The 23,768-nt window shown below is 38.5% G+C and overlaps 2 protein-coding genes across 4 annotated transcripts in view; one reads left to right on the top strand and one right to left on the bottom strand.

Moving 5' to 3' along the window:
• The window catches only part of ADRB1 (adrenoceptor beta 1), a 34,996-nt gene extending 29,161 nt beyond the window's left edge, over window positions 1-5,835 (top strand). The window contains exon 3 of the mRNA XM_027692098.1: window positions 5,248-5,835. Within this exon, the coding sequence (XP_027547899.1) occupies window positions 5,248-5,252 (5 nt within the window). The 3' untranslated portion in view covers window positions 5,253-5,835. The remainder of the gene's footprint in view (window positions 1-5,247) is intronic.
• The window catches only part of CCDC186 (coiled-coil domain containing 186), a 32,352-nt gene continuing 13,262 nt past the window's right edge, over window positions 4,679-23,768 (bottom strand). For all 3 annotated transcript variants that reach the window (XM_027692094.1, XM_027692095.1, XM_027692096.1), the window contains 15 exons: window positions 22,526-23,213; window positions 20,071-20,197; window positions 18,035-18,163; window positions 16,875-17,087; window positions 15,734-15,853; window positions 15,063-15,167; window positions 14,624-14,722; window positions 13,763-13,849; window positions 13,079-13,221; window positions 10,323-10,578; window positions 9,519-9,708; window positions 8,370-8,450; window positions 7,122-7,332; window positions 5,842-6,061; window positions 4,679-5,147 (listed from right to left, as the gene is read on the bottom strand). In XM_027692094.1, coding sequence (XP_027547895.1) covers window positions 5,064-5,147; window positions 5,842-6,061; window positions 7,122-7,332; window positions 8,370-8,450; window positions 9,519-9,708; window positions 10,323-10,578; window positions 13,079-13,221; window positions 13,763-13,849; window positions 14,624-14,722; window positions 15,063-15,167; window positions 15,734-15,853; window positions 16,875-17,087; window positions 18,035-18,163; window positions 20,071-20,197; window positions 22,526-23,196 — 2,736 coding nt within the window. In that variant the 5' untranslated portion in view covers window positions 23,197-23,213 and the 3' untranslated portion in view covers window positions 4,679-5,063. The remainder of the gene's footprint in view (window positions 5,148-5,841; window positions 6,062-7,121; window positions 7,333-8,369; window positions 8,451-9,518; window positions 9,709-10,322; window positions 10,579-13,078; window positions 13,222-13,762; window positions 13,850-14,623; window positions 14,723-15,062; window positions 15,168-15,733; window positions 15,854-16,874; window positions 17,088-18,034; window positions 18,164-20,070; window positions 20,198-22,525; window positions 23,214-23,768) is intronic.

The following is a 23,768-nucleotide window of genomic DNA, read 5'->3' as shown; positions in this document are numbered from 1 at the left end:
AGTGTGCCACAAGAACCCTCTGCACACAGAGCTGTGCTATGTCAGCCTGAGATACAGACCTAAAAACAGAGGCGGAAGTGGTTCACCAAATGGCTACTTGCAAATACCACCAAAGCCAAAACTAGTATTTGAGGAAGCTTAGCTTCAGGTTCTTGTTTCCAAACCACAGCATTAAGTACTAGGAAAGCACAAACGAGCCTTGATTTTTGGTCACATCTGTCACCAAGAGCTGTACCTCCTATCAGTGGAAAAGGCTGGAAGAAAAAAAGGCAAACTGCAAAACAATTTCGGCAAGGGGTCAGACAGATAACAGTAACCAGAAAACTTAGCGGGAGCCCCAGTCCTGGGAAGCTCGTGGTAGTTTACCATTAAATTTCAGCAGAAAATAGGATACCACCTTGTCTAATTTAAGGTACTCAGGGAGATACTTGAATAAACTCCATAATTATCCCATTCACAGTATTCCTTTTTCCTTTTCTAGTGTCTCCCTACAATGAGGTTGCAAGGGCAGGACAACCCATACCAAATCCAATTCCCAGGTTTTTAATATAAGCACAGCCACAATGAACAGCCAGGAACCAGACAGCATCACTTACTATTTTTATAAAACAATACCATTGTGGCTAAGAAACAAAATACGTTAAATCTCTACAAGGGAATAAATAAATCAGAGCAGCAAACAGCATCCCAGCTGGGGAGCTGCAGCCAAGGAACCAGCCTTCGCCACTGTGACTGCGGGATTGTCAAATTCATATTGCACAATGGAAAAGTGGACTCGAGCATCGGGGCTGCTTACTGGGACTGCAGCACTGAACTGCAGCACACCTATCACCTGTCCACCGCAGTTTCCAAGGGAAAAGTACAGCAGGGAGAGAAGTGCTGGCCTGTTTTCACCGGCTTTGCTGTTAAACCCACTGGCAGTACCGGAGAAGAGGCACTGCCACCTCCTGTTTACACGGTGCAATAGGAAAGCGGTGGCTGGCAGCGAGCACAGCCCTGCCAGGCCTGGGGGGCAGCAACGCCTCCAACACTGATCATATTCCTTATATCCACTGAAATCCACCTGAGGGGGGGGGAGCAAGAAGGGGCTTTGATGGTGCCCTCCACACCAGCAAGAACAGTCTGCTGTTAATCCAGCTCCTTGGAGCCCAGAGTACTTGTTTACAAGCATCACAAGGACACCTCTGCACTGTGGGACTGGGAGGCTCCCACTCCCTAAAGGTGAGCACCCACTGCCACCCCTGCAGGCCCTCACTGAGAGCTGTCAGCACAACCCCGAGTTAGGCAGCAGTAAATAAACAGCAGGACAAACCACAGACCCAAAACAGACTTTCGTACATTTGTATGTTTATTATTTCAAAGTACAGTATATACATAAGGTATAGCAATATCTTCAAAAACTTTATACAGAAACAGGTATCTACAAAATTAAACCAATAGACATTCTGTGTATATTCGGATGACTTACACACATATATTGGAAGATTCAACATAGTTTCAGTTAGGACACGAAAACGGGAAGGAAACGCCCATCCATCTTGGAAAAGCTCTAAATACCACCCAGCTCCCCCTGCACCGCAGCCATCTGCCCATGGACAGGTGGGACATGGTACACCTGATTCCTTGTGCCACCTACTGCCGGTATGCAGTCACAGTGCTCCCTGCTGACAGCAGGAAGGGTGAAGACCCTTTTCTGACAGGCCTTGTTCTCTGAGCCCCTCCTAGATTCAGACACCTGATGCACTGGAAGCCAGAGATACAGTTTGTTTTTTTTTTTTTAGTTATGAACCAAACCATTGTAATGAAAAATATTCCATGAGAGATACTGCAGGTGTTGCCAGCAACAAGTGAAGATAATGAGAAAATATCCAAGGAAGAAATCAATCTCCATTTTTCTGGACACTATAATTAAAAATATTGCACAAGTCTACATGGCAGAAAGCCACTGATTTCTATAGCATAAAATGGTATTCTTCAGGTCAGAGGGTCTGGGTTCAGAAAATGAAAGCTCTGAATTTTACAGAGGGTAGAAAAGCATAGGCAGCTTTCTTGTAGGGTCTCTAACGACATCTGTATGTGTGATGTTCGAATTAAAAGAGCACCCTGAGTATTTAAGAAACAGATGTTTAAGCCTGTAAGACACAACTAGCTTCAAGCTTGGAATTTTCAAAAGCAGCCTGTGGCAATTACACATCTAATGGACACTGAATTTCAGTGACAGGTAGGTACCCAAATGCTCCAGGCTGCCTTCATAATTAGTTTATCTCTAAAATTCAGTTTATCTGAGGACAGTTTTTAGTTTCAGGTTCATAATGTAAAGTTTCCAAAACAAAGATAAGTGGAATGTGATTGCAAGCAAGCCTTGCAGCCACTCTGCACCAGCTGGTGTTCACCTGTGTGAAGCACCCCACAGGAACACATTTTTCCACAGAAAGTGTTCTTTTTATGTGCACCAACAGTATCACCCTCCTGACAAGTAATCCCATGGAAACCACAGCACCTGGCCTGCCAGCAACATTTTATGGCTAATACATCACTGCCTCTCAGAAATGAGGAACATCATCAAGTAAAGTTGCTGGCTGACCCCATCGGGTATTCATCACATTCTGGGCTAACGAGAGAGTCATTTGCCACTGTGCAAACTAGAATGACATTTCCATCTCTAACAGATGTGTTTCAAGTAACACCTGTGGATGACAACTTTGGTCCATGAAAGTACCGTGCACAATAAACAATGTGATATTTTGTCTGCTTTGTGTGTCTCCATGACCAAGAAAAAAAAAAGTCTGAAAAGTTACTAGTGCTACAAAGAGTAAGCAGCATTGCCAGCAGGGCAGGAGGACAGCTAACTGGGTTTCTCAAATAACTTAAAAGGAGAAACAACCATGCCAAAAAGAAATAAGAATTTCCACATCATTGCACTGATTCCATCTGCACCACACCTCTCCTTCATTCACACTGTACACCTGGAGAACATACATTAAATGATTACAATATTAACATGGTATCTAAAATACTGGAGTCATTCAGCTGAACGCCTGAAAATATCTGGAGATCTGGTACATTAAAGCATGAAAACACAAACATACAAGAGCTAAGCTATGTTTTAGCATGCAAATTGTTCTAAAATACTTTCTCTCAGCAGAAGATCTAGCTCAGTCACAAACAAATCTGTTCCAGCAGAGCCAGGTATTTTCCTTTTTACATCACTTAAACAACAGTAAAGCAGAGGTAGTCCCATGACTGGACTGGTCCAAGTTCCCTAACACTTCAGATAACCATTGCTCTCAGGAATTAGAAAAATAGATATATAAAAACCCACCCAGATTAAAGGCCTGCAATTTCTACATAATGCTCGGTCAGGTTTTAAACAACTTGTTCCCACTCTCCCTTTCTAAAGAGATACTTGATCCTTTGACACTGAAAGGACCTGTCATCCCAGGCTCTTGAAGCCCTCTGGACCACAAACCAGGTCTTGATCCCACCAGGACTTTCAGAGATGCCTATCTTTAAAGTAATAAGAAAATCTCATTGTCTTGAACCAAACTATTCAAACCAAAGCAGGCCCTTTTGCTCTATGTGTTTCGTCACAAAGCTCAAGCAACTCAGTGGCACCTGAAAATGGAGTACACACCCCTACGTCATTCATATGTGTAGGATGCAAAAGGTGCCTGCAGTAAGACAGATTCTTACAACCCCCCCCTTCTGATTAAAAATAGCTAAAGCATTGCTATTGTAAATGTACAGGGACTCTGTTTTCATGTCAATAGGAAGTTCAAGTATTTAATAAAAACCTGATGTATATATTTACACTGTAATCTGATCTATTTATTTTGGCCAAAAGGCAATAGATACAGAAACTATGCATTTACTGCTCCAATAGAGATATTTCAGATCCTGTATATTACTTATCCTGGAATTAGAATGTGAACATGATGTTGTGACTAACCCAAATTTTGTTACCTTGATACTCTTCCTCCATAACCCTCTCAGACACTGAAGGACTAAATAACAGTCCTCAGTTTGTGCCATTTTGACCAACTAATTCTTTATAACAGTAAAATCAAGGAGTTGCACAGATTTCTGTGCCACTTTCACAGTCCAACAATAGATTAAAATCCCATTTAAATATATTTCTTATTTTTTACCACTACTCTCATTGACTGGTCTAGCCACAGGTAATAAGAAAAGTTAGTTACCTTCCATTTGTCTTTGAAACAGATGCAATCACCATCTCTACGTGTACTTATGGAACAATGGGCAACTAACACTCCTACTTCTTAAATGCTGTTCGTTACGCAGAAGCCCAGAAATCTTTATTAACCAATTACCTGATATCAGACTTCTTTAGATCCATATGCCTAAGGATCAAGGGTTTAAAAGATTTGTTGAACTGACATTTGTTTCAATTACATGTACTCAAGACCTAAATCAGAAAGCTTCTTAATCCCTTAGTTTTACTGTTGTTTTACTTCATCTGAATAAAGAAACTGAGCAGTTGAATGTTAATCTAAAGCAGAAAATATGCAATATCATGGTCACCACTTAAATCCCAAAATTTTGTGACAGAGCACTTTTCCATGCATATGTCAAAAATGCTTAATCAACCTAAGGATCAGAAATAATATGCAAGAAAGGAAATAATGTCTGAAAGCCCTTAAAGCTCAGTAACACTGGATATGTTCAAAAGCAACTAAGACATAATTGGCTTTATTTTTTTCAAGCTCCATCATTAAGAGACTGATTAATTACACAGTGAAGAAATTAAAATCTCACAGCAACTCATTTAAAACATAGTATGCACTGCAAAGCATCTGTATGTCCTTTCAAATAAAAGTTCTAGATAAATGTAGTGTGTAGTGAAATTCAGCAGCTCCTCAGGCTGGAACTGGGTTGACAGAACCACAGTGATGCCAAACCCTGTCGATCTCTCACCTCTGTGGTCAAAGGCTTTTTTTGCAAAATACCAGATGCTTGTGCTGGCAGGCAAAGTGTAAAAAACAGTGGTCTGTAGCACCTGCCTTTTCTGCATCTTCATGTTGGTTAGTCCATAGAAGTTTTAGTTATGTCTGCTTTATTCTCTGTTCCAGTTCATGCTTGTGTTTAATAAGCCGTTCTATTTCTGTTCCTAGAGTTTGAAGGTTTTCCTTTGAGGGGAAAAAAAATGATAGGGCAAGTTATACAGGGAAAAGGAGTCAATCAGCACAAAATGCACTAATAAGTTAAAATTACTGTTTATGTCAGCAGGTTGATACTTCCAAGTACTCAGAACAAATGCAAATGATTAGACAGAGTTGGAGAAAACCAAGCTCACTTCAATAAAGGACACAAACCTCTCAGCAAGTCTTTTTCTGCAGTTACTAATATTCTACAGGATGTCTAGAAAGTACAGCATTTAAGGGGAATTATAATTACAGGAAGAGATCTCCAACTTCTGCAGAACACTGCAGTCCAGCTGGCAGCCTGCACACAGTTTTCCAGCCTGACATCATTCCCTTGCAGCAGAGGTGCTGCCCCAGTAGCTCAGGAGGGTACCCAGGTGCTGGCACAGGGCCAGGCAGGCAGAGTCTGTGCTCCTGGCTCCATGTGACTGGGGCAGAGCACAGAGAGACCCTGCCCTGCTGAAGGCACAGGCAGGCCAGACTTTATTTCAAGCAGCAGCCCATCAGTGCACCATACTCCAAGTGTCCCAGACCAGAGGTTCAGCATGGATCATGCCACATAACTCTCTGCTTAACCAATTCACAATGAGCTGACTTCTGAAAAGCCTTTTAACTCCATGCATCTCTGAGAGCAGCATCTCAGAAGCACAAGAATGAAAGAACTGGCATAAGTACTCACTTTCAATGTAATGTTTTTCAGTAATGTATCCTCTAACACAGCCTGTAGCTTCCTGTTTATCTCTAAGGAGAGTTCCAAGGTGAGACCACTATCTGCAGGATGAGATGTGTACAGAGATGCCATAATCCCACCTCGTCTACTCAGGTGTACTTTGTTGAAGTCAGAGGCCTCTGATGACAGTGTTCCAGCTTCTTCCCGCAAAATGTAACTCTGAATAATTCTGGGGAATAAAAAAAATAAAAACAACAAAATCACAGCGTTACATTGTTGTGAAAGGTAGTGAAAAGTCAGACACTGAAGTAACTTCAGATTCCTGACATGAGTAATTTTATTTACAAGCAGTACTATATTACTAAAAAGACAGTAAAAATTTACTCCTGCAATTTCAAAGTCAGAGGAAAACCTGGGATACCAAAAGTGATAGAGGAGATGCTGGTAAGATGAGGCACTACAATGCACAAGGTTTTTCTTATTTAGAAGTATTCTGAAAAGCTACTGGAACAAAAAAGGTCCTTAAAAAAGATGTGTCTACTTTTCTTCGCTGAAAGACTCCAGACAGAGAATCTTAAACTTTCTATACATGAGACAAAAATTACAAAGTCTCTTCTCAAGAGTCTTCCCAAGCTGTGATCATGTTCTGTGAAATGGGACCAGATGGGCATAAATGTATGGACTCATTAAGCTATTCTTAACAGGCAAGTGCACTTTCCAGAGGAAGGCATATGCCATCATTGCTTCTCCTCCCAAATGATGTTCCAGACATTATCCTGTAAGATGATTTCCATTTAAGTGGAATCTTGTCTCACATGTTAACTACTGACCACCTTTGGCTCAGATACATTATTTCTCTGATACATATGCCAGACTACCATCTGGAGTTATGCAGATTCTCCTTCCAAAACTCTTACAAATCAGTACTCTTTTAAGCACAGGAAGAGAATGGACTCTTCTGTTAGCCAGTGGCAGCAGTCCACCTCAAATCAGCCACCTGGTGACCATTTTGCTACCAAAAACCCACTTGCACCAGTCTATTCCTCCTGAAAAAATTCAGTAATAGTAATAATTGTCAAAAACTTGGCAAATACTATAACTGCCGGGGAAAGATAAGGAAAAAACCCCCAAGACTAATCCTACTTTTAAAATCTACTGTCACTGCAATATTTTTATTATTATAAAACATTTTCTTTTAGACAATTACTTGTCTTACATAAAATCCAGAATACTTATCTAGTACATCAGCTCAACACTGACAAACTGTATGAACAGAACACAGAACATACTTTGTTTTTTTCCTGATTTCCTCCACCAGTTGTTTAATGTGATCCTCCATAAACTCCATCTTCTCATTTTTTCGAGCATGTGCCTTCTGTAGCCTCAGTATTCTTTCAACCAGGACAGACTTGTCCACCTCTGGGAAGCTGTCCACAGCTACTGAAGATCCAGTATTCTCAGGTGACCGATCCTCATTGCTGCTGGGCGCATTAAGGGACCCTGAAATACACGTGTATTTGTACAAACTTCTTTGCATTTATACCAGGAAAAGTGCCCCACCAGTGCAGTGCATGCATTCATTGTTTCAGGAGCTCAGGATGTTTTTCTTCAGGATGTTGTTTCCCTTGTATGTTAGTGGGGTTTTCTACAAACAATCCTTACACCAGCACAGGCTGAGACAGCAGTGCAGTCCCCTCTTATGGGCATACTTCCTTTAGCCTAAGGGTGTTTTCTTCAATAATGCTTCTTCTGCTTAAATACCTTCATATTCATTAACTTGGTACAAGACTGAGCTGATTTTAAATATATCCATTTTGGAGTCCACTAAAATTACAACACTATGAAAAGTGGACAGACTGACAAAGCCCTATGTATAAACTCTCCGCAGCACTGATCGCTTAAAGCTTGAAGTACTTCCTTTACTTTCTGTTCTTCTTTCTAAGCATTTGTCTCTCTCATACAGTGACGCTATAGGACACTTTGACAGAACGAAGCCCACTTAAAAACCCCAAAGATACAAAGGAAGGAAACAGATGTCATTTTCAGTGCTGAAGATCACTGCTTTAGTTCTAACCAGACAGAAAGTAATGAATTTTACACAAACCCACTGATGCCTCTAATGATGTTAATTGATTTATCATTTACACAGTTGCAACTGTCAATATGGCAATTAAACAATGCTGGAAGCCACTGCTCTTTTTTTTTTTTGCCTCTGGCAGCATGTGAAAGGGTCCTGTAAAAACTGGAGTCCTCTGAGCTTCCTCCAAACATAAAAGCAACAAAATAAAAGAGATAGGTATTTTAAAAGAACTGAGATACATAAACATTACACTTTAATATCTTAATAAGCACCTACAACCGCAGTCAGCCAAAGTGCATTTTGGTGCTTAAAGGCTATTTTGTCAGCTTTACTGGGAGGCTGCCCACACACTGCATATGCACAAACCACGGAAAGAGCAAGGCTCACGGCAGCACATCATGGCAGTTTTGTTAAGATCGAAAGGTTGTTTTGGCAGCCCTGCTATGTGCTGTATTACCTGATGAACTGGAACGGCTCCCCATGCTGCTGACTTCTTTGTCATAATTACCATTTTCAATCTGATCCAATTTCCTCCGTGCTAAAAGTGTAACAAAGCGATGATTACCAATAGCATATTAAAAACTAAAAACAGTGTTACCCAACATACAAAAACTCTAATCCTCTACCTGCACTAATTTAACATGGCTTGAAAACCAAAAGATAATGGTAGCAACTAAAAATAAAACCCAAAACCAAACAGCTCCCCATCTCTCTCCATCCCTGACCACGAAGCACCTGAATGTATCATCTGCCACAATCCCTAAACACTGCAGCCAGCTGAAACGGGTAATGTCATACATAGGATTAAGTGGGAACAGTAAGACTAAATTTGATTTTACTTTTGATTAGGACTGCCATGTAAATAACTCCTGAATGGAAGAATGGCAGCTCTGTTCCAGCATCTGATAACTGTATCACTATGGCCAGCCCAGTGCAGTACTTGTGCCAGAAGCACCACTCATTCAGTAGGGATCAAGAAGGAAAGCACACAGCTGTTCTTTTATGTACAAAAAGGGGTATGGAACTTGTCTTGCACAATGCCAACAGGACATCTTCTTTAAAACACACTTTAAACAGATTTTATTACCTTCAGATCTATTTGCATTCAGAACATATGTATTATTGGGTATTTGATGGCTTCTATTTATAGAAAAAGTTAGTCACCAGTCCCTCCACATCCAGCTTTTAAAAACTGAAGTGTTCTTATGTACTAAAATAACTGTCACCAGCGATTCCTGATACAGTCAGCAACTAGGAAACTTCTAGCAACTTTTGAATATACTCCTACACAGACCAGGATCCATATATACCCACAGTGACATTTCAGTAGTCACATACATCATAACAAAAACCAAGATCTTTTGAAACAAATCTTTCATTTTAGGTCTAAGCCCACTTCAAGATTTATATATAAGACCAAAAATTGACACAAAGGTCTGTAACTGCAGCTTCCACAAGATCTAACTTGTTCACTCACTCTCGTTAGGGACAGGGAGAGCTTGAATGGTGACACTCAAGCAGTGCACACACACACAGACAGCTCTCTAGCAGACACTGTGAAGGGATTTACAGAGGGGGCTGACTCATAACTGAAAATAATTTCCACCTAGCTGAAGTTGTTTTGTGAGGTCTTTCAGGTTTGCTGCGTGCTTGCGCTTCTGGGTAGCCAGGTCATCCTTGAGCTCATCCACCTGGGTCTTCAGTGCTGCTCGTTCCTCCTGCTCTGATGCCACCTGGGTCTGCAGCGTCTCAACCTCCAGCTTCCGTTGATCCTCCTCCTTCTGTAACTTGGTGGCCTGAAAGTGTGATTTTATTTTCAGTAATCTACAAAAACATTCTAGCCTAACCATACTGTATGCTCAACAGCTCTAACTGCACTTTTCACCTCAGAATCTTTCACATTTTACTTTTATTATTTAGGCTGAACACTAGCCCTGCAGATAAATAGTAAAATTCCCAAACTATCTCTAAAACATCTGGATGATAAAGTACAAAGCCTTGCGGAGCTGTACAGTACAGTCACATTACCTTCCCTGACACACTAAGTTTATTAAAAATTACATTTATTTCATACTACAAACAGGACCTGAGAAAGTTTACAGTAATAAATGTCACAGAACAGTACAACCTTTCGTTTGTTTCAATGACAGCTGCACAGAGAACCGCTCTCTACTCCCAGAAAGAGCAACACAATAACACCTCCTCATTCCAGAGCATTGTACCTCAGAATTTCTTTTCCTTTAGGAACATGAGGTGTTCATATCCCACTGCCACTATTCTACTAAATTGGCAAACACCATGAGAAACTGCAGTCAGGTAAGCAAAGACACAAGGTGGTATTCATGTGGAACATCTTTATCTGTATCAGACATCTTACTAGTGCAAAAACCGAGCTGCACACTGTACTCACCAGATCATCTTTAGTCTGTTGAACACATTCCAGCTGATTCTGCAGCTCTCTTTCGCTGTAAGAAAGCTTATCCAACTGGCTCTGCAAGGAATTGTTTTCAGACTGAAGCTGTGCATTCTTACTGGTTAATTTTTCAGTGAATATCAATAGCTCAGATTCTCTTTTCCGACTACCTTCAATGTCCTTCTGGAGATCAGCAACCAGAGAATTGAAACCATCTATTTCTTCCTTTAAAGCATTGATTTCTTGTTCATCTCTGTCAAAACAATTGTATCTTATTAGGGATAACCTGAGCTTAAAGACATGACATCTTATTGAAATAAAGGCATTCAGGTCAAGTTCAAAGAAGGCAGGGGAACGATTAGTGACCCTGGGGCATCTGTTAGTCACTGGATGATTTTAAATGTCAAAGTTTTCACTTCATTTCATGACATGCTGCAGTGCTGAAGTAACACGTATCTGCACTCCACAGAAGGACATGCAGGCATTAGCTCCCTTCAAGGAAGAACATCTCTCTATATTCAACTTCCTGAGCTTCAGAACAGGGTACAAACAAAACCCCCAAAACCAGATCCAGTAGGTAAGAGGAAGGTCTGCAAAGGTGGCCATTCTGTAAGAGGACTTGTCTTCAAGAGATGGGGATATACTCCAGTTCTGAGCTTCTCTAGGCAGTAGTACAATGACTTCTGAAACATCCTTATCGAAGCAGTGCAGCTCTGAATCAAAGGACCTATCTTAATCCACTATCCCTCCCGCAAAAAATAAGTCCCTCCCTCTACAAAACAAGTTTTTGTTTCTACTGAAACACTCCCATTAGGACACTTTTGATCTATCACATGCAATTCATTTGACTGAAAAATGCTGTATCTTCAGTTATCATGAACACTTTAAAGAAAGTGATAAGATCCAAGGTATTGCACCCTGCCTTTAAAGTCCTTTTAGGTTAATTTCACCTTTCAGAAGACTTAAGGCTGAACAACCACCACACTGATTTTTTTTCAGTCATTTGTGCTGCAAACTATGTCACCTATAGCTCCCATTTAAAAATCTATGCCAGAAGGCTATGCTTATATTTTACATTTTCAAATATGTTGTTTCATTATGAAGGGAGAAATCTATGCCTACAGTCAGGGTTGAACCAGGCAAAATTAAATGTTTAGACCATTCTAAAGGAGATCTCTAGCTTATCCTTCAAGTTTGCCAGTGAAGGAGACCAGGGAACGCTGCAGGTGATCAGTATCCAGCTCAGCCATAAAGTTCTTCCCAGCATTCAACCTAAAATCATCTTCCTCCACTGAACAAGGACAGCTGAACATTCCCTTTATAATATAGCCTTTTATACATTTCAGGATGTTTGCCTTCCGTCTTTTCTTCCCTAGGCTAAAGAAACCTGCCTCCTCTATTTTTTGCTCATGAAGGAAACAGGTACGATTTTGTGTGAATGAAGATGAAATTCCCTCCATTTGCTTCCAAGAAAATGAAGGGCAGTTAAGTTTATTTATTCTATAAAACAATAGGTAGAAGAAGGCAAAATTCCAGGATTTTTCTTTCATAGCTGGTAACAGGAATTTACCAGCCTAAGTTTTAAATCTGTGGTTGATATTGTACAACTTTACCACTCTAAGGAGTACCAAAAACATATTAAAATCTTTTAAAAGAGAAATAAAAGACAACATGAAATTTGATGTAGGAATAATAAATGTTGTATGGCACGGATACGGAAAAAAAAAATCCAAATTGAATAGGATGAGAGACAGATATTTAAGCATGTCTCAATTACCAAGAGGAAAAGATAACTGGAAAGACACATTTGTAGTTTCACACTTTGATCACAGTCACTTTAATTCATTTGGCAAGATTCCAAGTGAAAAATAACTGTTACTGATCCAAGTGTAGGCTTCAGTTGTCTCTCACTCATTGCAGCTTCCCTAGAAAGGCTGATGACATGGTGACAATACAGCTGACCAGCACACAGTAAATGGAAAGAGTTTAATTGTCTAAACCCTTAGGAAGGCCTATAATTACTGAAGTGTTTTTCAATGATAAATGAGAATTGTTTAACAGCAAAGAGGGACACACGAGTGGTTCTGCTTAGCTGACATTTATCCATCTCCATGTATGCAACACCACTAGAACCAGCAGAGTGGAGAGCATTTGTATATCCTGGTGCATATGTACCACACAGAAACATGACTATGCTCAGACACTCCTGAACTGTGCATGAGCCCAACCCTTTTCTGAGATTATTTCCCTCACATTCTTAAATGAGCAAACTTTGACATAGCAGAATGAATTCCAGCCCATTAGAACTACAAGTGCTCCATACTGTCTGAATGCAGCATCTGTCAAGTACATAAAATTCTCTTCGTTAAATCCTTTCCTTCATCCATCACAACTGCACATTTGTGAAGCAATCTATTTTGCAGTTTAGTTGGTTCTCCCCAGTCTTTCAATAAAACAAGCACTTGGCAGACACCTAAAAGGCCTAACTTCCTATGCTGGAAATCAAGCACTTCTTATTCTAATAATGAAAGACACTGAATTAGATTTATCAATCTCAGTCCCCTCGTTTTATAAGAGACCACCAAGGTTAAATCCAAGTATTAGCAATACTGATTTAAATTAGGAAAACACTTAAATTAGGACAGGAATTCTTCAGATTACAATCCATTTTAAAGCATCAATAACTTCAATAAAGAAAACACTTCCACATCTCAGATAACCTTTTAAGTCATTACTCAAAGGCACAGCTATACCTCTGATGTTGATCCTGTAGGTGATCTACAGTTTTGACTCTGTCCAGTAAATTCTGAATTTCAGTTTTCTGTCTATTTATTATTTCTTTATACTTGGATAATTCGTCTTCTGTCCTTAAACGCTCATCCTCTAGACACTTTACCTAAACAGAAAAAAAAATCAGAAACTATTTAGTCTAAGAAACTTCAGAGGTAAATTATTCTGATAGTATGTCTAGACTGTTGCAAAAAGCTCAGGTGTTAATTTTTTGGTGGTTCCAAGTAGCTTAGAGCAATATCCCAAAATATTTCAGATCAAATACAGTTAGAAAAATAAACAAAACAAAAAAATGAAATTCAACAAGTGTGATTAACATTAGTTTGGTCCAAAGACTCAAACTTACCAGCCTAATGGACCAGGATCCACAAACATCATCTTTCCCCAGTTACCAAGCCAACCCCTTATTTCCTTCCTTTTTCTGGAGTCCTACTGAGCTAAATTCCCTGCTCTGGATAAAGTGACTGATACGCTAATCTACAGACTGTCCACAAGTTATAGATAGCATATACTCCTTACCAGAGGCCATATGAGACTTCTAGTCTCATGCCAGCCAGTAGAAGTACAACTAAACAGACTGAATGTAGTCTTGTTCCAAAACCCAACACTGTTTCAGCCCCACTGCAATCCAGCAGAGCACACGTTACCTTTGTTCTCAGTGTCCGAAGCTCATCCATGCCTTCCTTAAATGTTCTCTTCAGGTCTTCCAGTTCTTTTATTTTGGCATGATGCACCTTTTTAAAGGATGAAAAGTTCATTGAGAAAATTAAAGGTACAATGGCATCTCAAAAAAATCTAGGCCAATACAGGCCATTCCAACAGCTGAGGGGGCTTGAGGCAACACAGGTAACCCAAAGGGTTGGTTTATGTCTTCAAAAAGCAAAGCAAAACCTCAAGTATCTTTATTCTCTGAACTGAGAAGAAAAGAGATTACACACTCTGGTTTTAGGTATACAAATGGCTAAAACCAGATGTCTATGCCACAACAGCCCCTGGGGAAAGTTCTAGGCAAACTGACACTTGGTCAGTTCTGAATTTGGCATATGCACATTTAGCTGTGAGCAGGTACTACATCATTAGAGAATTTCACTGTTAGATTAGCAAAACTCTACACAGAACAGAGGCTGTTCCTTGTCTCTCCTTGACACATAACTTGCCAAAATACTGGTCAGACAAAGGCCTGCCTATCATCTGAATTTGTGCATTACAGCAACATTCATGTTTATAAATGAAAGAGCATATATTTCATGACCATTATATTGCATTTTTCTCCTAAATCTGATTTTAAAAAGTTAATCCAAGGTAGTATCTGAAAACATCCTCCTAAAAGCAGTGCTGGAGGCAGACACCTGGAATGTAGTATTAGGCCAAAAAAACCCAACAACTCCAAACCAAAGAGTTTGGCAAAAATATAAGCAGCTTAAAATAAGATTCTCAAAATCAAAATCTCATGGAATTCTTAACTACTAAGTTACCAATTGTGTGGACTCCACACACCACATATTTACCTCCAGATGATCAGACTTCTCCTGAATTTGTTTCTCGAGTTCTCCTTTAGTTACTCGGAGTTTTGCATCCAATTCATTTGATTTAATTTCTTCTGATTCCTAAAGGGATTGAGAAATACATATAAAGTTTTAGAGCTCTATGTTCCCATTTCTAATACTATGAGTGTACAGACAGCTTTTCAGATCACTTAGTCTTTCCTGCAGATACATATCTAATTATCCTGAACATGCCAAGAGAGACCCCCACGCCACATACCAATCAAGACAAACATTTTCCCTCTTATTCAACAACTTTCCAGTAAAGAAACCAGTCACTATTCATCTCAGTTTGTGGCTTGCACAGGATAATTCTTCCCTGCTACAGTTTAGGATAGAAATGGACGAAAAAGAAGACTCAGACACTAAACATTAATTTGACCTCCTGAGAAAGTGTACCCACTTGATAGGATTTTATCATTTCTTGACAGTTTATCCTTATCTGATCTGCTTCTTCTTTTGCTTCTGTTAATTTTGTCATTGCATCTTTGAGACGTTCTTTTGTTTCCTATAAAAAGAGTAATAAAGAATGGGTTAAGTCTAGTTAAACCTGTTTACCTAACTTAATTTAGAAAGAAAATTTCTCATAATAAAACTTTCCTATTTCAGTCTGGAAAGAATTAACAAAACAAAGAGTCTAACATTACTTTTCCTCTTGTTTCCATTCCACTACTGCTTTATGCAATTTCACTTGTCCCAGCACTGAAAGCACAACAAAATGATCTCTTGCTTGTGTTCCAAAATAATAGATTTTCAGATGACAGATTTAACTCCATCTCTTAAAAACTAAACAAAGATGACAGTTAATTCAAACAAAAAAACCCCCAACAAGAAATTAAAAGTTTATCACCAGATTAAACAGAATCCCCCACACATACTCCCCTGACATCCTTTCAACGTTGCCATTTCAGTATCAGTATCTCTCAGAGCACTACTGACTCTTGCTGCAGGTATTCAAATTAAACAAAAAACCACTTTAGAAATAGATTTTAATACTATATAAAAAGTAAACAGTATAACAACTACGTTACTCTGACTATATTTTCATGTTGGTATTGGCACTGCTTCACTAACCTTGTGTGAATCCATTTCTGTTTTCAATTTGTTCTGAGCCCATTTTACTTTGATAACATGAGAATTGATTTCTTCTTTCAACTTTTCTATTTCTCTGTTGAGTCGAGTGGCTTCACCATCCTAAGAAAATGCCATAGGTTTTACTTTGATTTAAATCATCCAGTGTTCCTACAACAAGACTCCTGTTTAAGTGTCAAGTTGGGGTTTTTTCCTTACTGTCTGGATTTTGCAAAATCATGCACATGTTTGAGAATGCCCAATAATGCTGTGGTCCATAATCCAGGGGGAAAAAAAAAAAACAAAAAAGTGCTTTGGTTTGAATACCAAGGTAAGGTTGCATTAGTGTTAGTGTATGTTAAAATTAAATGTTAAGTATGTTAAGTTCTGTTAAGTAAACCTGAAGTCATGCTCCCAACTTCGTAGTCATGTGAGAGAGAACACAAAGGTGATTTTTTTTTTGTTTCAGAAGCATAGTTTTTAGTACTTTTATTGGGATGTATCCTTCAGTGCATATTACAATTGCTCAGAAGAGGCCCAAATATAAGTTTGATGACTAGTCATTTATCAATTTTTGGATCTTACAGATGAAATAGAATTGCAAAACACAGCTGTGAAGCACAATACAAAAAGACGTGAATAATTTAATAGATCTCTCTCACTGCTTTCTAAAAACAAAAAAAAGGCAAATTTTTGGAATTGGGCCTGAAAAATCCTATTGCTTTATTATTACTTTTTAGTATTACAAAAGAGGAAGTCCAGAGTTTAAACACAGAGAAACAGCAAAAAAAGACTGCAATAATTTAATGGCATTGCAGCCTTTAAAAAAAATTCAAACCACCTAGAAATTACCTCAAAATCTAGACATCTGCAACAAACAGTCTTTTCAACTTTGTAAAAAAAAAATATCCGTCATGTTTCACAAACTAATATTCAGGGAAATATTAAAAGGAACTTCAAAAAGATGACAATGAGAACTCAGTAACTTCCCCTTCACTTGGAGGAAAGGTGCTCTTACAGCTATACAGCAAAACCAAATGAAAACAGGTTTCTTTCACCAACTACAAGAGCAAACAAGTGATAAGGTTGTTCTAACAGTGCTTTTAATCATTCACTCCAGTCATACAGCAAAACTTAAGAGTACCTTAGTTTCATAGAGTTGGTGCAATCTTCCTTTTTCCTGAGAAAGTTGTTTGATTTTATTAGTATGCTTTTCTATTTCTTTGTTTGCATCTCTCACTTTTCTCTCAAGGATCTCCTTTTCTTTCCGGAGGTCAAGTGACTCCTTCTCCCCTCGGACATATTTCATCACCATTGTTTCCTTCTCGTGGCGTGCTTCCTCACATTTCTTGTTTGCCTTGAAAAATACCAAAACAGAATGAATCATTCTTGTTATTTCATAATTAACTTTTGTAAGACACTACTGGATATTTTCAGTATTGCAGCAGAGTAGCATAACAAGGCAGGACTCAAAAACTCTAGTTTTGCAAAGATTAACATTAGATCCCTCTTAAGCACTGGAATTACACGTATTTCTAATGGTGAATATGTGTCTAGGGAGCTGCAGCTTCACAGCTAAACATCTCAAGTGAGTTATCAATAGATCAGTAATTTGGTATATAATTTGTTGTTTCAGAAGGAAAGAAGTATATTTATTTGGGAAGTTTTAGTAATAAAATAATGTTGCAAATACTCAGTACCAGTCCTCTGTCTTCCCTCATCCACATGTCAACTGCACAATCATTGTCCAGTGGATTATATTTCAGATGGCTTACTTTCAGTGACTTATTTTTATAAATCCCCCCACCCCAGCACTAACAAATTATGTTTCAAATTAGGCAAAAAAAAATAAATCACATACCAAGCTTTAGAATACATTCAACAGAGAAAATACTGGCATAATATGATATGAAGAAGGGGAAAAAAAATCTCAGTAATACATAAAGACAAAGTAACAGCTTTGCGCTGGAGTTGAGAAAAATATTAAATTTTCTGATAGCCTGTCTGAAAAAAGCTACTTCCAGCTTTCAGCTCCTTTTGAATCAAATTCAGCTTACAGGTAAGAAAAATGAGATTTCCTTGAGGGTTAAATTCCATACATATAAAAATACAAATTTTTAAAAAGAGTTATCAGGCTCTCTATAATGTTAACTGCTATTTGGAAATTCACTGATACCAGTTATCAAAAATGCATGTTTAATTCCAGTTTTGGAAAATTTTGCCCTACCGAGCGATCCAACATGTTTCCTACAAGAACCAAGTTCTTTCATTAGACTTTCAATAATTTAAGGTTTTCTATATTACCTGTTCCATTCGAAAGGCCATCTCCTTATGCAACTGTTGAATAGTATTTTTGGCTGCTGCATCCTGAGCTACAAGTTTGTCTTTACTAGCTTTCACTTCTTTATTAAGCTCTTCTATTCTTGCTTCCAGCTGAAAGACAACATTATGATATAATTACAGGGAAAATAACACTTTGATCATGTTTTATACAGGCAGGAACATTTCACACAAAATTAGATGCTTCAACAGATATTTACCTGTATTTTACACTTGTCAAGATGCAACTACCCATATCAACATCTACTTTTGCATGACAGTACAAGCATGAAAGATGTCACTTCTCATCTTCAGTGAGACTGAAGATGCATCAAATGAAGTAAAACACAAGGCATAGTAATTTACTACACAAAAACCCAGACTGACAGCAAGTGCTGAGATGCCAGAGCAGAGCTGGCTGCTATCTGAAGTTGCTTCACCTTCCACCCTTTTTTTGTTCCTATCCTTGTGCCATATCCTTCACCTTGCCAGCAGAGCAGCCAAGCATCCATACTGAACTGGGAATTAATTCATTGAAAAATAACTCAGCAAATGAAGAGGACCTTAGTCATTATGCTGGCACTCTTTTTAGCCACCTAGTGAACCAAATCAGAGACCTGATCTGGATGAAGAATAATTACCCACGTTAACTGGAACACTTCCCAGAACGTGTTCGCTGCCAAGTCATGCAAGTCCAGTAGGAGCAGCATGGTGGCTACATAAAGCTGTGACACTGCCCAAACCTTGTTCACATTGTGCCTAAAGACTATCCCCTGGTCCCAGGGGAAAGCCAACTCCCCAAGATTATGGGGTTTTGTTTGCTTGGGGAGAGAAGGGGCAAGATCTCAGGGTCAGTGTCTTACATTTTTGTGCAATTCCAAGCTGTTACATAAAAGGCAAGAACCACCTAAAACGCTTCTGTTGCTGCACCATGACTTGATCACTCTCTGTTCAGCTTTTCAAATTCATCACTGGCCATACAAGAAATTTTACACATAAAAGCATGCACAGTTTGCTTGGAGCTGTTAGTGCAGCTATGCTTTCATTTACTTGAAAGTTATCAGAAAACACTAATTCAGAAATTTGAACAATAAAACACTCACAATCACAAATGAGAAACTTCAAGTGTATCACAGCAATGTATCTTACAATTCCAGGCACTATACAACCACCATATAAAACTATTACACTCCAAGACAATATTTTCTGAATTACTTGAAAGCATGTAATACCACAAACTCCCTCACAAATGCTTTTTTTTCAGAATGGGATAAAGCAATTGCTGCATGATACACCTTCATGAAATCATACAGTGCTATCATGGAAATACAGACTACAGAAAATGAGTGAGCTGCTCATAATGATTTATTCAAGCACAAGCAATTCTAACTTGTAGCCTAAAAATAATTTTCAATCACATCATGGATTTTCAAAGACTCTTTGAAATTAAGCAGACTATAGACAGACTAAGCTTCCAGACACATTAATATATTCCTCTGGAACTATAAGCCTGACAACTGTTTTGTGAACAGATTTCTGTGTGATGCAGACATTAATAGAGAAACCTGACAACCAGGATAGTCACCACCTCTTTGACAAACAGAAATTAGTATTTTAAATACTATCTCTTGCCAGATTTCCAAGATACAATCTGTAATCAGCTGGCCAACTAACTGTAGGGATATCAGCAGATAGGTCTGTAAGAGACAAGCAGTGACACCTGATGTGATACCTTTTATTCCCACACCAATGCACACACCATGTTCCTCTTTGGCCTTTCGTGGTTCTAACAAGTCCCCGGGGAAATGCTTGTATAGAAAGTCAGTTTATCCAAAGACACTGAAGGCTTTCAAACAATTTCTTGAAATAGAAGAGCAGAATTATCCTCTTTAAAAGTTCAGAATAACATGCACTGGCATCCCTTCCTTCTTTGTGCTACCAGGGATCTTGTTAAACAGTGGCAATAGTGACACTATACACAGGTGAGATACTAACCAGCACTTCTGTTTTGTTATCTGTACCTGCTTAATAATGCTGAGGTGCTGCTTTTCTGTTTCTGTTCGTTTTTTCAGCTCATCTTTTAAGTTGTCCTTTTCTGAGCAAATTTCCAAAATCAGTTCCTGATGTTTTTTATTTTCTTTAATCAATCTGAAAAGAAAAAAAAAAGAAGAAATTAAAACCAAGGTACATCAGTTTTTTTGTTGTTTGTTTTCAATTTTGAGATACATGATTTTTGCTCTTTGATCTGCAAATTTTATTGGGAAGCCAGAAACACTAATAAAATTCATGAAAGCCTTACAAAAAAACCCTCAGAATAATGTGCCTGTGAAACTCAACTCCAAACTAGCAAGCAGCATTCTCCTTGTGAGGAAATTGCTTGTTTCTAGCATTTTGGAGTTGTTGTGATACAGATGACATAAGACATCTGGTAACTCCCTGAAACTCCAGAGCTATCCATGTTAGTAATTTAAAGGTACATGTAAGACAGTAACTTCCAGTCAGACAGTTCCACCACTCAAATGTCTGCAAACACAGAGATTTTATTCACTTAATGAAGTGAACAGTACCCAGAGTGCCCCTGGAAGTTCACAGCCTGGTAAGAAATGGAATCCTGATTCTTTTAAGTCCTAAGTAGGTATATAACAAGTGTCTGTGCTCATGCTCCTCATAAAATTCAATTTTTAGCAATAGTTCCAGTTCAGCTCAGCTGTTTGAAGCAACCACATACCTAGTTTGACCTTCTAGCATAAAACTCAGAAGTTACATTATCAGAACTGCTGAATAAAAGGCCTCAAATATATTTACATGTTTGCAGATCTGTCAGATGGTAGGTATTTTACGCCACTAACTGCATGAATTTGTGGAAGGCATGCATTTACCTGGGAAAAATATTTAAATATCCCTTTACACATATATTTTCATCTTTAGCTCCACCCTGTTGAAAAAAAAAATTCTCTAAACAAACTAATCTCCTAAATTATAAGGAAGTAGAAACCAGTGAAAGACAGCTTAGCACCTGTGATCTGGTTTTGATCTATTAATGAATATTCCAGGATTACAAATTCTTAATTTATGCCATAGCTGCTCACATAGATCTGATCATAGGAGACAACTTGGCTATTTTCAGAACAATGTTACAAGAAATTCTGCTGATCATAAAGTCAGGGACAAAATAAACACAACCCAGAATACTCTTTGGACAAACTATGACATGTTCCACAGCAGTTTTACACTCTTGAGGTGACCCCAACAATCAAATGAGTTCAGCTGGAGAGACCAAATATATATTTATATAAAAAGCTTTCTGTATGTATACCTAACACATACATATATACATATATACATAAACATTTGTCTTTAAGGAAGTAATTGGTCCATGGCTGAAAACACTGACCTGAGTTTACCTTAAACAAGTAAAACTCATTACCTCATGAACTCCTGGAATTACAACTATCTACACACCCATTACTTCAGATTCCCACTCCTCCTCTGTAACTACTCAATGTCTAACTGTGCATTCTCATGCCTTCCTGTCATCAATTGACTTTCCTCACATTTATGATTTCTCAGGTTAACTGATGAAGTGCAAGAGAACATTTTTCCTATTGGGACTCTCCCTCTATCTGGTTTCCCTTCTTCTGATGTCCACCCATATCATGTATTGGAGAGCTTTATATGAAAAGCAGGACACTCATTTCCAGCTCTGGGAAAAGGAATAAATATGAAATTAGAGGCTACATTTTGTTAGCAAAAACACCCAAACATTTTTAAGGAGGTAACAAAACATGAAACACCAAGTAAGTGATCATGAAATCAAGCTTTTGATGAACAGAAATATTCTTCATGTTGTACACACTGCCTGGTAGAACTATTAAGCCCAGTTCATTACAGCGAAGCTTATAAGCCATGTACTTCAGAAGTTGTCCAATAAAATGTGGGAAGACATTGGTTCATCTATATATGACTCTTCCAACTCAAAGAATAGTTCTCAGCTGATTAACAGCTTTGCTGGATTATGACAAGAGATTGAATATTACTTGATAAGGAAACAAGAAATTTCAAACATAAATAAAATGCACATTGTGGGAGTTAGTACTTACAAAGATTCATTTCTCCAGAGACACACATGCACTGAACAAATCCTGGACTATTTGTATTTCACCATTACTTTTACAGTATTTATGCAATTCTAGACATTGGCAGGCTATTCAATGACACAGTTGGCTATTCAGTTCCTGCCAAATTCTGCAAGAATTCAGATATTTAAGCACATGCTTTTATTTACAAGTACATACCACAAGTAAAAATAATTCCTCACTTAGAGAATATAATTAGAAAAAGCTCATTAACTATCCTTTTAACTACTCAAGAGACAATTTGCTTCATATCAAAATGTTATATGCAGCTGCACACAACATGCAGCCGAAATTGTTCAGTACAAACCTTCAACTGTGATGAGCATACTCAAATACTCACTTTTTTATAGTTTGTTCTTGCTGCAGGTATTTGTCTTGCACACATTTTTCAAACACAGCCAAGGCATGTTCACCCTTCTGCACACCATTTGGGAGTTTTCGCTCCTTTGAAAAATCTGTGGATAAGAGTTCAGACTCTATTTCCTTTAGCAAATCCTCCTGTGAGGAAGTCTGATGTATTGTGGAAATAAGCTTCTTTGTGCAGTCTGTGTCGAAAGGGCTTTCTAAATAGATTTTATCGCTCGATTTTTTCACGAAGTCAGACTCCTCCCTTAGATCCTGTAATATTTCCATTAATGATTGTTCAGTCTGGTTAGTTTTTGGATTGTGTTGTTCAAGTTCTTCAGTAGGTAAATGTTCTGTTTTCGTGGAGCCTTCTACCTTTCTTTCACAGCAGGTATTGGCACAGCAGTCTGTCCCTCCACTCTGCTGCTCTCCTTCTGTTGGGGCCCCATTGCTGCTTATGCCAACAGCTGCTGAATCCTGATCTGAGGGCAAATTCGATTCCCTTTCCAAGACACCAGCAACATCTCCAGTATAACTGATGCTTGAGCAGTCCTCCATTCCAGATGTTTTATCACACTTCTCATTATTTGGGGTCTTGAGAGAGGCATCATCCGACAGACCGACTGACTCCAGTGTGCTTTGCATTTCTGGTAAATGTTCCTCCATAATCTTCCTTCAGAGATCTAGATGTAGAATTCATATTACACAACATATTATATTCACAACCAAAAGAGACTGAGGGGAGATAAAGGCTACTAGTAAGTAAAATTCAAAGCATTATGTTAAGTGTCATGCAGAATTTGTTGCTCTTTCAGCACAACTTTAAGTAAATGCTCCAATATTAAAGTTTTTCTAAAACAAGGTGAGAAATCAGGGATAACAAACAGCAATTAGTGAAATAGTAAATGCCAAGACAGTAAAAACACCAGATTTTTAGAATTAATAATTCTACCATTTAAATCCACAAAAATTCCAAGTAATCACCTCTGAAAAGCACTTCAGACATAAAATGTCAAAAAAAGTAACCATCTAGAGTCTTACAGCTTTCGCTCTCCTATAAATTATTTGAAAGTAACAATATGTCTTGACTTACTCATTTTTACAACATAGGGTGACCCCCCCCTCAGCCAGCCAGAATATTCAGCTTCCTTACTGTCACATCCTCACTCAGCAGTCATACAGCAAATGTATGTGTACCCAGGAACCCAAGGGAAGGGACTGGGGGAGGATGGGGGTGA

The sequence above is a fragment of the Neopelma chrysocephalum genome, unplaced genomic scaffold, assembly GCF_003984885.1.
Source record: "Neopelma chrysocephalum unplaced genomic scaffold, ASM398488v2 Primary Assembly neopelma1_85, whole genome shotgun sequence".
NCBI lineage: Eukaryota > Metazoa > Chordata > Aves > Passeriformes > Pipridae > Neopelma > Neopelma chrysocephalum.
Note: the sequence above shows the minus strand (reverse complement) of the source record. Positions and strands in the feature narration are given on the sequence as shown.